The sequence below is a fragment of the Phyllobates terribilis genome, unplaced genomic scaffold (assembly GCF_046119375.1).
Source record: "Phyllobates terribilis strain yellow unplaced genomic scaffold, ASM4611937v1 Scaffold_3__8_contigs__length_932513732, whole genome shotgun sequence".
NCBI classification, from domain to species: Eukaryota; Metazoa; Chordata; class Amphibia; order Anura; family Dendrobatidae; genus Phyllobates; species Phyllobates terribilis.
The window spans coordinates 381,822,587-381,840,795 of record NW_027362763.1 but is presented as its reverse complement, the minus strand read 5'-3'; the positions used below and the strand labels follow the sequence as shown (position 1 = coordinate 381,840,795).

The 18,209-nt window shown below is 42.0% G+C and overlaps 1 protein-coding gene across 26 annotated transcripts in view; it reads left to right on the top strand.

Moving 5' to 3' along the window:
* Window positions 1-18,209, top strand: part of DST (dystonin) — a 744,334-nt gene that overhangs the window by 384,273 nt on the left and 341,852 nt on the right. For all 26 annotated transcript variants that reach the window (XM_073675444.1, XM_073675441.1, XM_073675455.1 and 23 more), the window contains one exon: window positions 292-458. In XM_073675444.1, the coding sequence (XP_073531545.1) occupies window positions 292-458 (167 nt within the window). The remainder of the gene's footprint in view (window positions 1-291; window positions 459-18,209) is intronic.

Sequence of the window (18,209 nt, the reverse complement as noted above, 5' to 3'; positions counted from 1 at the left end):
CTCATGCTCCCACTAGCTTCTCATCGCTTTTGTCAATGTTCTGCCAAGGGAAGCAGATAAGAAGCTAGTTGCATTCTTGCAGTCACATGACAGTTGCTCAAACCAGCAAGCAGAGAAAAATCCCAATAGTGTGTAACATACACACTGTTAGCATTCAGCTAGCTGCAGTTCCTTCTCAAAAATCTCCCCACGGTGGGACAGCCTCATTTAAATGCTTTTGTTACCCCAAGTATGTAATGACTGGTGATAATATACTGAACAAGATAATAGTTGCACCTTACTCTATTTCAGATTTCTGACATTCATGTTACTGGAGAGTCAGAGGATATGTCGGCCAAAGAGAAGCTTCTTCTTTGGACAAAGCAAGCTGCTGAAGGCTACAGTGGAATTCTGTGTGAAAACTTTACCACATGCTGGCGAGATGGGCGACTCTTTAATACCATCATTCATAGATACAGGTGAGTGAGTGTGCATTTTGTATTGCTGCACTTTGTTCGATTATCGGTGCATATAGTTTACAGTATTGTGGCACAGTCCACAAGTAATCAGATAATCCACTAAACAAAAAAAAGTCTGAACTTGCAACTAAAAAATATTTCATAATATTATAGTTGCATATATAGTTTAATGCAGTATTGAATTAGATCTACTGTCAGGTTTCACAATCCAGACTTATGAGATGATGTGACTGGTGTACTTACTTTGAAAATCCATGTCAGAATGGCTGTATAATGCTGATAGTAAAATGAACATTATGAGTCCAGCTAATAGTGAGTTCAAGTGTATTCAATCTTAGCCTACCCAGCTTGACTGACTGCTGCAGCTTGTCCCAAGCAGTGTGAGATCTCAGCATCAGCAAGGAGGAGGTACTCTGAGGTGCTAGGTGGGTGGAAACTGAGTTTAAACTTTCAACAAGATTATACAGCCATTTTTGCATGAATTGTCAAAGTAAGTACTGTCTCATCAGTTATAAGAGATCTCTTTACTAGTGTATGCAGATTGTATTGTGAAATCTGGCAGCAGATGTTCTTTGCAAATATATTTAAAAGACCTCCCCAATCAGTATTTTCTTGATCCTAGATTTAATGAGAATTCTCAACAATAATTCCTTACATTGCCACTGACAAAGCAGAAATGAAATGCACATTTGGGTGCTGGGTAGTGTCCAGCACTTGGTTAGGAAACACTGTGCTTGGTTAATAACTATATTTAAATACGCATGTGGGTAAAGGAGTTGTAATGATTGATTTTTGGTGGCTTGTGAATTGCTGTTATGATAGGCTTGTACCATGAATTTTTGGTTATATTTGACTAGCTATTGAACCCATTCTACGCCCGAGTGGCGAGCATTTTTATTGGTATATGGTCTCACATGCTGGTATGTGCTGCCCCCATCCTGTCCCCACCATCCAATCCCGGTATGCGTGGCTCCCCTCATCCCCGATCCCGGTATGCGTGGCTCCCCTCATCCCCATTTCCGGTATGCGTGGCTCCCCCCCTCATCCCCATTTCCGGTATGCGTGGCTCCCCCCCTCATCCCCATTTCCGGTATGCGTGGCTCCCCCCCTCATCCCCATTTCCGGTATGCGTGGCTCCCCCCCTCACCCCCATTTCCGGTAGGCGTGGCTCCCCCCCTCATCCCCATTTCCGGTATGCGTGGCCCCCCCCCTCATCCCCATTTCCGGTATGCGTGGCTCCCCCCCTCATCCCCATTTCCGGTATGCGTGGCTCCCCCCCTCATCCCCATTTCCGGTATGCGTGCCCCCCCCCCCATCCCCATTTCCTGTATGCGTGGCTCCCCCCCTCATCCCCACTTCCGGTATGCGTGGCCCCCCCCCATCCCCATTTCCGGTATGCGTGGCTCCCCCCCTCATCCCCCATTCCTGGTATGTGTGGCCTCCTCAATCCCCCATTCCTGGTATGTGTGGCCTCCTCAATCCCCCATTCCTGGTATGTGTGGCCTCCTCAATCCCCCAATCCTGGTATGTGTGGCCTCCTCAACCCCCCAATCCTGGTATGTGTGGCCTCCTCAACCCCCCAATCCTGGTATGTGTGGCCTCCTCAACCCCTCAATCCTGGTATGTGTGGCCTCCTCAATCCCCAAATCCTGGTATGTGTGGCCTCCTCAATCCCCAAATCCTGGTATGTGTGGCCTCCTCAACCCCCCATTCCTAGTATGTGTGGCCTCCTCAACCCCCTATTCCTGGTATGTGTGGCCTCCTCAACCCCCCATTCCTGGTATGTGTTGCCTCCTCAACCCCCCATTCCTGGTATGTGTGGCCTCCTCAACCCCCATTCCTGGTATGTGTTGTCTCCTCAATCCCCCATTCCTGGTATGTGTTGCCTCCTCAATCCCCAAATCCTGGTATGTGTGGCCTCCTCAATCCCCCATTCCTGGTATGTGTGGCCTCCTCAATCCCCCATTCCTGGTATGTGTGGCCTCCTCAACCCCCAATCCTGGTATGTGTGGCCTCCTCAATCCCCCATTCCTGGTATGTGTAGCCTCCTCAATCCCCCATTCCTGGTATGTGTGGCCTCCTCAATCCCCACATTCCTGGTATGTGTGGCCTCCTCAATCCCCCATCCCTGGTATGTGTGGCCTCCTCAATCCCCCAATCACTGCACACATAAAACAATAAACACTTATACTCACCTTCCTTCCTCACCTCTGCTCCAGCGCTGTGTCCTGTCTGCAGCAGCTGCTGCCGGCACATTCACTCCTCTCCACGCCGGGACTATGGGCGTGGAGGAGCGTGAATATGCTTTCTCTTTAGCGGCGGCCACTGACAGCAGGAGCCGGGGCTCAGCGCTCCTCCGTGGCCGCTACTAAAGAGAATGAATATTCCGTCTTCTCCACGCCCATGGGAGTGGCCTCAGAGGGAATATTCATGTCCCTTTAGCAGCGGGCACACGTGGTAGTGTGCTCCGCTCCTCCACTGCCGCAACCCGCTCCTCTGCCGCCGCCGCCACCTCCTACTCACCTATCCTCCTCGTTCCCACGCTGCTTGGGGCCCTCACGGGCCCCCTCCAGCCACGGGCCGGGCCCCATAGCAGTGGCTGTCTTACCTGTAACGGCTGGATGCGGGCCTTCTGTCTGGAGCCAGACTGCGCGTCACGCATGCGCAGTCTATCGAGGCTTCGAACAGAGACACTCATCTGCCGTTATATTATAGATGTGATAATGTGATTCATTTATGGTTTATGGCTGTTTATGGCTGTCCACACTAAGCTATGCACAACACACTGTCCCTTGTTATTTTATTTTTTATTTATTTTTTATTTAGCTTTCATCTGTAAATAGAACTTTTGTAAAAAGTTTATATTTTGGATTAATTGATTTGTGTTTCTTTTTGTGATTTAATATGTATTAAGCAAAACGCCACTGAGCAACACTTCCTATAGGAGTAGTAAAAAAGTGCTCTCTTTATTCCTCGTTAAGCAGTGCAACATGGTGTGAATGCGACATTTCGACTATTAAATTATGTTTTTCAAAAGGCCATTTACTGTCAAAACATCGCCTTTGCTAATTAAGAAAGCATTTTTACTACTGCACTTTTAGTCTGGTTAGAGCCCCCGTCTCACATAGCGATATCGCTAGCGAGATCGCTGCTGAGTCAACCCGCTGTTTACCATGGATACCACTCTGCTACGGTGCGCGGGAGGTTACCGCTCACCTTAGCAGAGTCGTATCCATGATAAACATCGGGTTACTAAGTGCGCGTGTGCCCCTAATAACCCGCTGTTTACCATGGATACCACTCTGCTACGGTGCGCGGGAGGTTACCGCTCACCTTAGCAGAGTCGTATCCATGATAAACATCGGGTTACTAAGTGCGCATATGCCCCTAGTAACCCGATGTTTATCATGGATATGACTCTGCTAAGGTGAACGGTAACCTCCCGCGCACGGTAGCAGAGTGGTATCCATGGTAAACAGCGGGTTATTAGGGGCACACGCGCACTTAGTAACCCGATGTTTATCATGGTTACGAGCCTGCTCCTGCTTGCAGCAGGCTGGTAACCGAGAGCAGGACATCGTGGAACGATTCTTTCCACGATGTCGCTGCTCCCCTGATCGTTGGTGAGCCTGCCTGTTTGACAGCTCACCAGCGACCACATAGCGACGCAGCAACGATCCCTGACAGGTCGTATCGTTGTCGGGATCGCTGCTGCATTAGTGTGACGGGGCCTTTAGTTGTATCTTGTATGATGAACATTGTTCGGGTTAATGGTGACGTTCTGAACCACAGTTACATAGACCTTTCCAATGATGGGGCTGAGGATTCTCTGATTTCTGTTTTCTGATTAATAACTAATGTTGTTCTAGAAAGTATTGTAAGCTACATTGTGAATTTTATTGGAGCGCCTAGCTAAATGGTTGATATCATATATTTTCATGAGGTCTTGTATCCAGTATAGGATTCTAGAAGTGTTTAAAGGGAATCTGTCAGTAGGATCAACCCTTTTAAGCCGTCTATATGGGCATGTAGATATCTGTGATCCGATGTTTTATTCTAGAGACATCCATGTTTTTCTTACATGTAAATGAGCTGTTAAAGTCTATGGACCAGACACAAATCAGCATGAGAATCTGCCTCCAGGGCTTGTTTTAAATAAAAAGGTGCATTACCAGTGTGAGACCTGTAACTAACCCAGAACAGGAGAACTAAACTTTGTCTAATAACAAACATGTTAGAAGCTGCAGCTCTCACAGCTCTGCTGTATTGCAACCAACACTGGCTACCTGTGAGATGGAAGCTGAGAGGAACCTGCAGATGTGTCACACACAGCTCTGCAGTGAGATCAGGAGAGCTGAGTCGGCCATTACACATCACACTGGTAACGCCCCTTTTATTTATAATTAATAATCACTGGAGGAAGACTCTTATGCTGATCAGTGTCCGTCCCATAGTCCTGAAAATCTTATTTATTTAGAAGAAAAACATGGATGTCTCTGGAATAAAACATCAGATTTCAGATATCAAGGTATCATTTTATTAGGAGGGTTGATCCTACTGACAGATGCCCTTTAACTGTTTGAATTCCAAACAAATCTAACAGAAAACAATTGTGGCATGTTCCATTAATAGAGCATTGGATCTGAGGGAGAATATTTGCTCCCACAGAGTCTATAAGAGCCTGCACAGCATTGGTCGAAGCCTATACATCTTCATACTAAGTAGCCATGTGGGCTCTGTGCACTACTGTACAGGCTATGTGCACAGTCCTCTGTTGTGTGCATGAGCCATAAAATGTAATTTATCAATTGAAATCCCTGCTCACTCTGGGCCGTTCAGTGTAATAGCTGTGGCCTAATGACTGATAGCCCCTCTGTATGAGCTGCATACCAGTATTCCTGTCAATCTCTTTATATAGGACCACCCATTGGACTTATTTTGTTTTTGTTTTTTTTAAATGAGTCAAATACTAGTTTATACTGAACCTTTTTCTACAATACTATATATACTGACAGTCATAAAGTCCTGCAAGAGAGATGTTTTACAGTGTATTATTATATGAATGATAAGGCTCATAGAAGTTGCAGTCTCTCAGTAAAACTAAAATAAAAAGTAAAAGAATGTTTAAAAATATGACAAAATATTATATAAAAATTACATTTTCCCCTCCCCCTTTACTTTATTTTGTAAACAAAATAAAATCATAATAAAAGACAGGATTAATTAGCATCGCCATGTCCATTACTTAACAATTACTGTGAATGCCATAAAGAATTACTGCTTCATTTCAACTGAGTTCCCCAAAAATTGAATGAAAAGCCGTCCAAAAAAATATGTACACCAAAATATTACCACATCAGCTCATCCTGGAATAAACATGCCCTCTTGCCGCTCCATCAAAGAATAAAAAAGGTATAGCTCTCAGAATTCGTTGACGCAAAAAGTAGCAAAAACCTTATAATTATGATATTGCTATAAAAATTAACATATCACTTAGGATGGGTTCATATGGGCATACTTCATATACTGTATGAACCACAACACCCAGACTGACCATGGGACTCCTGACCCTAACCAACGGCTTCATAGACACAGTTCAAGCTTTGTTTGAGAAACCCTACATTAAAAATGTAATTTGTATCTAAAACTACCATACAAACAGAGGTTTGCACAAAAAAAGTAAAAATAGATCAAACATGCAAAGTTCGTAGATACCACAATTATATAGCAACAAGACCTTCTGCTCTTAAAGGGAATCTGTCAGTAGGACCAACCTTCCTCAGCCGTCTATATGTGAATGCAGGTCATAGAAAGCTGAATAAAATGATACCTTTATATCTGCGATCTGATGTCTATTCCAGGGAAATCCACATTTTTTATATGTAAATGAGCTGTTCAGGACTATGGGCCGGACACTGATCTGCATGAGCATCTGCTTCCAAAGATTATTATAAATGAAAGGGGGATTTGCCATTGGTTGTGTTATTGCAGTTGTACTCTGAAATGCTAAATTGGTACTGTGGCCCCCTATTCGTCATTAGCAGTTTTTTCTTGTGGTATACGTAGTCATTTTTTATTTGAAATTATTCAAAATGCTATACACATTTAATGAATTTGGCACAAAGTCAAAATTTGACTTTCTTCTTGTGTTGAAATGTTTTTGCAACTTTTGGCAACAAGACTCACACATTTAGCAAACATTGTAACAAAATTTTGTAAAAAAAATACACCAGGGGGGACTGTAGTGAAGTTGTACCAGATTTTGCAACGTTTTTAAAAAAGGTCACAATTAATGAATCAGGTAAAACTTCTGGAATCATTAAGCTCCACCCACAAAGTGGAAAAAAATCCACCCACAAAGTGGAAAAAAATCCACCCACAAAGCATAAAAAGAACAAACAAATAACAAATAATAATGAAATGGGTTCAAACAAAAGAATGATACAGAACTAGATAACACACAGGTGCAAAGGCAATGATGAATCTGGGTCTATGTGTTTTGGATGCCTAGTCCAAGAGTCCACCCCACTTCCCTACACTGTCAGGTCTTTTCCTATGTGTGTCAGTTATGGGGAGAAGGGCAGTGAACATGGTTGCAACAACGCAGCCGGTGTCTGACTCATGCTGTCTGTGATTCGGGCAGCATTAATCGCTGTCAGGTTCCCTTTAGAAATATATACTGCACACCATTAAAGTGGTGGTTCGAAACTAAAATGTATTTTGTGTTTTATTCATGAAGTGATGCATGCCTCTTTATCAATCTGGAGTGTCTGACTAGTGTTGTGCACCTCTGTTTGCCACGCAGGGCTGTGGAGTCGGAATCGTGGGGTTGGAGTCCATTTTGGTGGGTTCGGAGTCTGTATAATATGGACTGACTCCTAAAATACTGTGTATTGTGAAAGTATTTGGCCCCCTTGAACTTTTCTACCTTTTGCCACATTTCTGGCTTCAAACATAAAGATATAAAATTCAAATTTTTTTGGGAAGAATCAACAACCAGTGGGACACAATCATGAAGTGGAACGAAATTTATTGGATATTTTAAACTTTTTTAACAAATTAAAAACTGAAAAGTGGGGCGTGCAATATTATTTGGCCCCATTGAGTTAATACTTTGTAGCGCCACCTTTTGCTGCGATTACAGCTGCAAGTCGCTTGGGGTATGTCTCTATCAGTTTTGCACATCGAGAGGCTGAACTTCTTGCCCATTCTTCCTTGCAAAACAGCTCGAGCTCAGTGAGGTTGGATGGAGGGCGTTTGTGAACAGCAGTTTTCAGCTCTTTCCACAGATTCTCGATTGGATTCAGGTCTGGACTTTGACTTGGCCATTCTAACACCTGGATACGTTTATTTTTGAACCATTCCATTGTAGATTTTGCTTTATGTTTGGGATCATTGTCTTGTTGAAAGATAAATCTCCGTCCCAGTCTCAGGTCTTTTGCAGACTCCAACAGGTTTTCTTCCAGAATGGTCCTGTATTTGGCTTCTTCCATCTTCCCATCAATTTTAACCATCTTCCCTGTCCCTGCTGAAGAAAAGCAGGCCTAAACCATGATGCTGCCACCACCATGTTTGACAGTGGGGATGGTGTTTTGAGGGTGATGAGCTGTGTTGCTTTTACGCTAAACATATTGTTTTGCATTGTGGCCAAAAAGTTCGATTTTGGTTTCATCTGACCAGAGCACCTTATTCTACATATTTAGTATGTCTCCCGGGTGGCTTGTGGCAAACTTCAAACCAGACTTTTTATGGATATCTTTGAGAAATGGCTTTCTTCTTGCCACTCTTCCATAAAGGCCAGATTTGTGCAGTGTACGACTGATTGTTGTCCTATGGACAGACTCTCCCACCTCAGCTGTAGATCTCTGCAGTTCATCCAGAGTGATCATGGGCCTTTTGGCTGCATCTCTGATCAGTCTTCTCCTTGTTCGAGATGAAAGTTTAGAGGGAAGGCTGGGTCTTGGTAGATTTGCAGTGGTCTGATACTCCTTCCATTTCAATATGATCACTTGCACAGTGCTCCTTGAGATGTTTAAAACTTGGGAAATCTTTTTGTATCCAAATCCGGCTTTAAACTTCGCCACAACAGTATCTCGGACCTGCCTGGCGTGTTCCTTGGTCTTCATGACCGAACCCTGAGACTATCACAGAGCAGGTGCATTTATACGGAGACTTGATTACACACAGGTGGATTCTATTTATCATTACCAGTCATTTAGGACAACATTGGATCATTCAGAGATCCGCACTGAACTTCTGGAGTGAGTTTGCTGCACTGAAAGTAAAGGGGCCGAATAATATTGCATGCCCCACTTTTCAGTTTTTAATTTGTTAAAACAGTTTAAAATATCCAATAAATTTCGCTCCACTTCACGATTGTGTCCCACTTGTTGATTCTTCCCAAAAAAATTAGAATTTTATATCTTTATGTTTGAAGCCAGAAATGTGGCAAAAGGTAGAAAAGTTCAAGGGGGCAAAATACTTTCACCATGCAGTGTATATAATAAATTGGGTACAGTAGTTCAATGCAGGATGTGCTGTAAATGTTTTCATAAGAATTTGGGAAAGTTATGAAATGTCCCATAAATGTCTGTTCTATTCCTGATCTAAGGATTTATGCTTATAGTTGAGATGAATTAGTGCTGCACTTTATGTACATGCTCAGTAGTGAGTCAGTGCTGTGGAGTCGGAGTCATGGAGTCAAAGTCGGAGGCCTAAGTCAGGGTCATTAAGGAGTCGGAGTCAGAGGTTTGGCTTACCGACTCCACAGCCCTGGTGCCACGTCAGAAATCTTACTCCAGTCAGGGAGTGGATTGAGAATTCTGGCATAGGAAATGCCAGAGCTCGTCATGAATTGGATGAACTGTGTCATCACACCCACGCCGGGTCCATGTCCTGCCCATTTTGGCAAAGCTGGAAGAAACTGACATAAAAACGCCAAAAGTTGCAAAATGTTGGCGCAACTCCGAGTTGTACCAACATTTTCTGACTTTTCAAAGCTTCTATAACACTTTTGGGATGTAAATCTATGATAATTCGTTGCTTATATATGTGTCACAAAATTACACCTAAAAGATATACTACTCGTCTCTAAGATATCAAGACCTTAGACAGTGTGTTGAAACGTAAAAACTCTTCGGGTCCTCAAGGCAAAAATTGTAGAGTAGGCTATTTCCATCACAGTTATGTGTGTCTGAGATGGGATTACAGGTTTATGTATAGTGTCTGGAGGTGGCGGGGATTATGGTAATAGCTATGTCCCACTGTAGTTCCTATAGAATTGAATGCATTTTCCATTTCCATGGTTCAGCTGTTTCTCCTATCTCGCTATTTCCTTCTCAGCCAGGAATAACCCTATAATGTCTACTCCTCTAGTGAAATGTGCTCCCTATACTGCAGCCTAATCCTTCTGTTGACTGTAGGTGATGATAGCAGGTACAATATTGTTTTGGAGTGTGTTAAGTGGTATGTAGAACATGGCTTTGTATAAACATGTCATGGCATAAAGGCTACATTGTGAGGTGCTAAATCCAACTTCTGTGTTTGTTTGCTCCATGTACAATGCCCTGTAGCCACCGCTTTGCAGGTCTGTTTGCTTTCGTGTGCTCTGCGATTAGTAGAGTAGAAGCTGAGATTATTTTATGGCGGTATTATAATTAATGAAATAAATATAGGCTTCTGACTGAGCACGAGCCCACTACGTTCATGGGTGACACTGTTCAGACTTGTTTCCAGTGCTCAGGCCTGTGCATGATTCACATTCCTTCTGACTGGAGCAGAAAAGGCCAAAACATGCGCTATCTTTGCTGTGGACCTAAAGGGAGCACAGGGACTAATACGTGTTAAACAAAGGAATGAATCCATGTTATGTTATATCTGGGACATCTGCTTTCCTATGTATCATTTGCATAAGTGGACATACAAAAGAGGCAGAACACGTTCCCTAAGGAATTGTTTGTTCTCCCCCCTTTGTCAATTCTGAATGTAATAAACAATTGGGAGATCTGAATTTGATGTGATGCAATGTGCGAGGGGCTTTACATTACAAGCACTGAATGGCCTCCTTATCATAGACCCCCATCTAGTAGCATGTTGACCTTCAGAACCTCAACAGTTTGTCATTGCATAGATTACATTAGGTGTTGAAATTGTTCTGCCAGACTTTTGACATATGGAGACAGATTAGCTTCTTGCAGTTACCACAATTTAGGCTACTTTCACACATCCACATGACACATCCAAGTGCTTTCTGATTTTTTCTCAGAGATCACTCTGACTTATAGAGTAGAATGGATGTAGTCTTGGATCCGAGAGTGGAATCCATGAGACTCAGAGCAGGTCCTATTCTGATCCAATTTGCAGATCCGACTCAGTCATTTATGTCAAAGGGGATCCATGAGACAGGGGTGCATATCGGAAGGCTTCTGATTTACTTCCATTTTACATCTGTGTCTCACAGATCTGTTGCTTAGTGATCAACTTGAATAAAAAATATGCGACCTTCAAGGGTTTTTTATTGGTTTGGAAGCAACTGGGATAATACCTGAGAAAAATGTGGTCTGTTTCTTTTGGATGGTAACATGGATGTGTGAATTCAGCTTTAGATAGACGTACTGATATGCACTGAACAGCCTGTGTTCAAGAGATTCTCTAGGATTAAGATGTGGGATTGTGAGGGCCAGGGAAGGAAGGAAAGCTCACTGTCACGTTCCTGGAAGCAATCCATGACTATTCAAGACTTATAGCATAGTGATTTGTCCTTCTGAAAGTGTCCTGCTGCCAGAGAGGAAAATAGCTGCCATAAAGAGATGAACTTGTTCTGTCAAAATGCTTAGGTAAGCCCTACCGTTCAAAAGTCCATTCACAGATATCCGAGGATCCAGGGTGTGCCAAGAAAGCATTCCTTACTTCATTGCACTGCATTCAAAATTATTATGCAAATCCAATTTTTCTCTGATTTTCCTAAATGCTCCATGAAAATGAGTCAGTATAATGTTTAAATTATCAATTGCTGAGTATACATCCAATTTTATTGGACAAACCTCCCAATGATAACAGTATTGTTTTTAAAGCTAAAAAAACGTCAAAATGCTCTGTTCCAAATTATTATGCAGCACAGAGTTTCCTAACATTTTATAGGTTGAAAAGAACTGAAAATGGTCATTTATTTGCAGCATTAAGAGGTGACATTTACTGAAATCAAAAACGTTCTCAATCAAACACATCTTAACAGGCTAAGTTACATCTTAACATAGGACCGCTTCTTTGATGTCACCTTCACAATTATTGCATCCATTGAACTTGTGAGTTTTTGCATAGTTTCTGCTTGAGAATACTCCAAAGATTAATAGGGTGACGATCAATGGAGGATGTTGGCCACACCATGAGTTTCTCTCCTTTTATGTCCATAGCAACCATAGCATGACTCAGTATTCTTTGCAGCATGAGATGGTGCATTGTCATGCATGTAGATGATTTTGCTACGGATGGCACGGTTCTTCTTTTTGTACCATGGGAGAAAGTGAGTAGTCAGAATTCTATATACTTTGCCGGTCATTTTCACACCTTCAGGTACCCTAATGGGGCCTACCAGCTCTCTCTCATGATTCTGGCCCAAAACAAGACTCCATCACTTCTTTGTTAACTTTAAAGCCTTGTTGAGACATGGTGGCCATCCACCAACCATCCACTACTCCATCTCTCTGGACCATCCAGGGTTGCACTGCACTCATCAGTAAATAATACAGTTTTAAAATTAGTCTTCATGTATATCTGTGCCCACTGCAACTGTTTCTGCTTCTGAGCACTGTTTAAGGGTGGCTGAACATTAGATTTATGCACAGCTTGCAGCCTCTGTAGGACCTTGCGAATTCCAGTAGCTTCAAATACCTGTTTGCTGTTTTGTAATGGTATTTTAGCAGCTGTTCTCTTAATCCGACGAATTTGTTTATCAGAAATCTTCCTTATTATGCCTTTATCTGCACTAACCCGTTTGTGCTCTGTATCAGCCAGAGGACTTTATAAAATGTATAACCATTATTGAGCTTTGTGTGTAGGGTGCCACTTGTTTAAAGTCATGAACCAGGCACTAGTAAATGTCTGGATCTTGGTGTGAATAAACAGCATAATTAGATGCAGAAGGATGACAAGGTGAATAACTGTAGCTGCCATCTATCCTGAAGCAGAGGGAGCTATTCGTAATATGTGTCAGTCTGAGAGATGCAAGTATATGCACCTCTCACTTCAATCAGCCCCTTTAAGGACCTTTTCACATGAATGGTGTTCACAATAACAGTTAGTACTGTCTGAGTTATAAACTAGTCCTATTAAACTCAAGGAGACAATTCACATAAGTGATCTTCCACGTGGGCCTTTGATTTTCTTGGACAAGTCTCCCTCTCTCCAAGGCAAAACTGATTCGTTGGTAAATATGGACGAGTTTTACATTGTTCTTCTGAATACAGGCTAAGCTCTGTTGAAGTTACATTTCTTAATTATGTTTGTATGTGCCAGGAAATCTCATCCAGAGGGCCCATTCATTTGTTGCATGCCAACTGTGTAGAATTCTATTTCACAGTCTGTTTTGAAGATCTGCAGCCTACTATCAGGAAATCCCCTGGATGTATACCACTAATGGAGACTCAAGTGCAGTGTAAACAGAGCTTTACAAGTAGCAGCTGAACACTGCATTGTTTCCACACCATTAAAAATCCTGCGAAAAATTGCATAATAATAATTACAAAAAAATACTGTGAACATTACAGAAATAATACATTTTCTATTTTTATAAAGAATAAATTCTGAACAGTTTATCATATACACCCATAAATGTTTTTGCAAATATTGAATCATATAAAATAGCAAAATGGGTAGATTCTCATAAAGGTATATGTAGACTAAAGGAGCTACTGCAGAGAGACCGCTTGACATAAAGACACACGACATTGCTGCTACTTTTAGTTATTGCTGTATCTCATCACATTGCTGGACGCACAGCTACACTGTTGATTACATCTGTATAATTCCTACATGCTTTTTAGTGCTATTGAAAATACTAGAGTAGGGTCTCCTCTTATCCTCTTCTAATACACTTTAAAGGGAACCTGCCAGCACATTTTATTTATGGAAATAGTGGAAGAGCTTTTTTTAGTAGAGATCTAATGTGCCAGTCATGATAAATCAAGCGTAGAAGACACATGCAAATCAGGCTGGAATACACTGGTGTCATGTCAATGCACTTAGAAGAAGGAACTCAACACACCTCCAGGGCAGTTGAAGCCTGATTTACATATGGCTTACATGTTACATTACTGATTACCAACACATCAAATCTCTTAAAAAATACATAATTGTCATTGGGGGACATCTGCCTGCACAGTCATACCACTACTTCCATATGTAAAAGCCTGCTGGCAGGTTGCCTTTACAGGGGTTGTCGTAGGAGCGTAACAACTGTCCTGTTGCTGTTCTGTCATAGACATATAGACATCATAGAGGGCGATCCATGACTGGCTTCTATTCTGGAAAGGTAGTGAAAATGCCAGACTGTCTGCTCTACAGCTTTCCCACTAAGCTAATGGCCAGGAGTAGGACCTAGTGGGTTACGTTTTAGAAGGTCTTTTTTGATGATACTAGAAAATACTAAAGGTGTTAATTTTCAGAAAATATTAAAGCAGACTCCTTCCTAGGTTAGCTTTCATGTTTTAATTTTTTTGAAACTATGCATCCCAATGTTGATCTTTTAGTATTAAAGGATTATTTGAATCCCAGCAAATTATTACTTATCCACAACTTGTGATCACTGGTGGCCCACCTCTGTGGTTGTATTCAACTATCTCCAGGTATCAGTTTGGGCCATAGCATTAATGAATCTCCAAGGACTAGTGGGGTTTTCAGTAGTGTTAAATTAAGAACAACCCTTTATATGATTTAATTGTATTTCTCACTAAATACAGTATATTTTTCACCTTTCCACAGAATAGGCAATAAATGTATGATTGCTAGTTTCCAACTACTGGGAACGCCACTAAATGCAAGAACAGAGGACCTAAAGTCCCCTGTGTGAATGGAGCAGTAGTACAAATATGTTGCCAGAGCTTCATTCATTGCTCCATGGGACTGAAGGAGATCACTGATAATAATCATATCAAAATTATACCAATCCGTATGGGTCACCTATGCTGCCTTTGAGAGAAACTGCTTACTGGTAATCGCAATTGCCATTTTTCCCCTTTCCAGTTAACCTACATTCTAGAACAGACCAGGGCAAACTGCAGGCTGCAGGCCACATCCGGCCCACTGGCTGTTCCAGTCGGGCCCGTGGACAGAGACAGCCGAAGGGCTAAAATATGGCCCACGGGAACCCCGCCCATCTCCCCGCACTCCTCCACTTGCTGTCCATGCGCCGCCGCCTGCTGTCACCGCTATCTGCATCCTCAGGATGCAGACAGCAGTGAATACATTGGTGGAGGGCAGAGTCGCTGGCTCCATCTTCCACCAATCAGCATGTGAGATAGCAGACCCGATGACATTTCATTGCGGAGCTTCTGAGACTCAGTGCACGGGAGACATGAGCAGAGCTCCAGGGGAACGACAGCGAGGTGAGTATGTGTTTTTTTCGTGTGTATGGGATATTTGTATGTATATAGAAAGCTATGTCGTACTCGCACTGTATATATGGAGGTTATGTGGGGCTCACACTGTATATATGGAGGCAATCTGGGGCTCACACTCTATATATGGAGGCTATGTGATGGGCTCATACTGTATATAGGAGGCTGTGTGGGCCACATGCTGTATATAAGAGGCTTGTTGGGGCTCACACTATATATAGTCAGATTATGTGGGGGCTCACGCTGTATGTAGTGAGGCTATGTGGGCCACTTGCTGTATATAAGAGGCTATGTGGGGCTCACGCTGTACATGGGAGGCTATGTAGGGCTCACACTGTATATAATGAGGCTATGTGGGGGGCACATACTGTATATTGGAGGCTGTGTGGGGCACATATTGTATATATAAGGCTATGTGGGGCTCACGCTGTATGTAGTGAGGCTATATGGGGCTCATGCTATATTTAGGAAGCTATGTGGGACTCACAATGTATATAGGAGGCTATTTGGGCTCACAATGTATATAGGAGGCTATGTGTTGCTCATGCTGTATATAAGAGGCTATGTGTGGCACATGCTGTATATAATAGGCTATGTGGGGCACATGCTGTATATAAGAGGATATGTGGGCCAAATGCTGTATATAAGAGGCTAGGTGGGGCACATGCTGTATACAAGAGTGTATGTGGGGGCTCACGCTGTATGTAGTGAGGCTATATGGGTCTCATGCTGTATATAGGAGGCTATGTGGTGCTCATGCTGTATATAAGAGGCTATGTGTGGCACATGCTGTATATAAGAGGCTATGTGGGGCACATGCTATATATATAAGAGGCTACTTGGGCGAAATGCTGTATATAAGAGGCTAGGTGGGGCACATGCTGTATATAAGAGTCTATGTGAGGGCTCATGGTGTATATAGGAGGCCATGTGGGGTACATGCTGTATATAAAAGGCCATGTGGGGTACATGCTGTATATAAGAGGCTATGTGGGGCACATGCTGTATATAAGAGGCTATGTGGGGCACATGCTGTATATAAGAGGCTATGTGGGCCAAATGCTGTATATAATAGGCTGTGGGGCACATGCTGTATGTAAGAGAATATCTGGGGCTCATGCTGTACATGGGAGGCTATGTAGGGCTCACACTGTATATAATGATGCTATGTGGGGAGCTCATACTGTATATTGGGGGGCTGTGTGCGGGCTCATATGGTATATATGCGGATGTCAGCATACTTAATTCTGCTCAATATTACCCCTTAGTGACCGGACCAATTTTTTACAATTTGACCAGTATCACTTTATGTAGTAATTGGAATGCTTCAGCATATCCCAGTGATTTTGAGATTATTTTTCTGTGACACATGATACTTTATAATAATGGTAAATTTAGGTGGATATGTTTTGCATTATTTATAAAAATAACAGAAATTTTAATTTTTTTTTAAAGAATTAGTAATTTTCAAACTTTGAATGATTATCCCTTTAATCTAGATAGTCACACCACACAAAAACATTAATAAATAACATTTCCCTCATCGCCACCTTACATCAGCACCATTTGTGAAATGTTTTATTTTGTTAGCATTTTAGAAGACCTAAATATGTAGCAGTAATTTTTAATTTTTTAAGGAAATTTACAAAACTTATTTTTATAGGGCCCTGTTCAGTTTTTAAGTGACTTTGGGGGTTCTATATATTGGAAACTACCCAAAAGTGATACCATTTTAAAAATCGCACCCATCAACGTATTCAAAACTGCTTTCAGGTAGTTCATTAACCCTTCAGGGGATTTTCAGAAATTAATGAAAGTGGCATGACAGGAATGAAAAAGTTCATTTTTACCACCTAAATTTTGATAACTTCTAAACAGGACGCTATAACCGGCAGACTCCCCAAGTCCATTATTTTTCTGTTACCTGCCATGGCAAACATCAGGACCACACAATCAAGATCTCAGGGTGCCAATGGGGTTAAAGAGGGAGCCCCCAAACTCTATTAACTATTTAGATTCTGTAGTCACTATCGACATCAGTATCTAAGGGGTTAAACGGCCATGGTCGATGCCAACACTGATCGTGGTTGATGGAGCAAGTTGTCAGCTATAGTGTACAGGTGACAGTTACAGTGTTACAATTAATATTAATATAAATAGTTATAATTAATATGTTAATATTGCGCAGAATTAATTTCAACCTGTTGGTTTGGCCCTCCACAACAGTGATGGTCTCTCATGTAGCCCCTCTGGAAAATTAATTGCCCACCCCTGTTCTAGAATGTACTTTCTTCAGCTTAATGACCAAATTTGGTACTAGTATCAAACTTTCTGTCTAACAGCCGTGACACTTGCAGGTGCGGCAACAATGAATGAAATGAGATGCACCTGTGTGTATATATATATATATATATATATTTGTATATTGTATTTTTTTTAGATTTTAAAAACTACAAAAAGGAAAATGGTCTGATGCAAAAGTTTGGGCACTTTTGGAGATTTACAGGTGCATCTCACTAAATTAGAATATCATCAAAAAGTTAATTTATTTCAGTTCTTCAATAGAAAAAGTGAAACTCATATATTATATAGAGTCATTACAAAGAGATTGATCTATTTCAAGTGTTTATTTCTGTTAATGTTAATGATTATGGCTTACTGGTATTGACTGTGAACTAAGAGGTCCTTGAGGTTTCTGGAACACCTGTAAACATGGAAGGGTAGTCAGAAAGGTATCTGATGAGGGTGGAATCACATAGGAGTACAGGCCATTGTTTCTACAAAATATCTTGCACTTGTGTGTGCCGGGAATGAAAATCGTAAATTAATCTGATTTTATTGACTTTGAACTGCCTTCTACATCCAAGCATCAGTGGCTCTTTTTTTGATTACCTGGCCTGGAACAGTGTTACATGTACACCATGCTGCAACAATGGAGTCCTGACAGGCTGACTAATCAAAAGTAGGTAGAAGACAGTTCTTAGGATTCCAATCCAGTGGCCAGAGATTACTAACTTGGCTGCTGGACTGGGTCCTGCGAATTCATTTGCACCAACTCTACTGATTAGTATCTGATAGAAGTGGCTCCTTACTTACCTCATACAACATTAGGCTGGTTATTTGTATTTGTGAGTTTTAC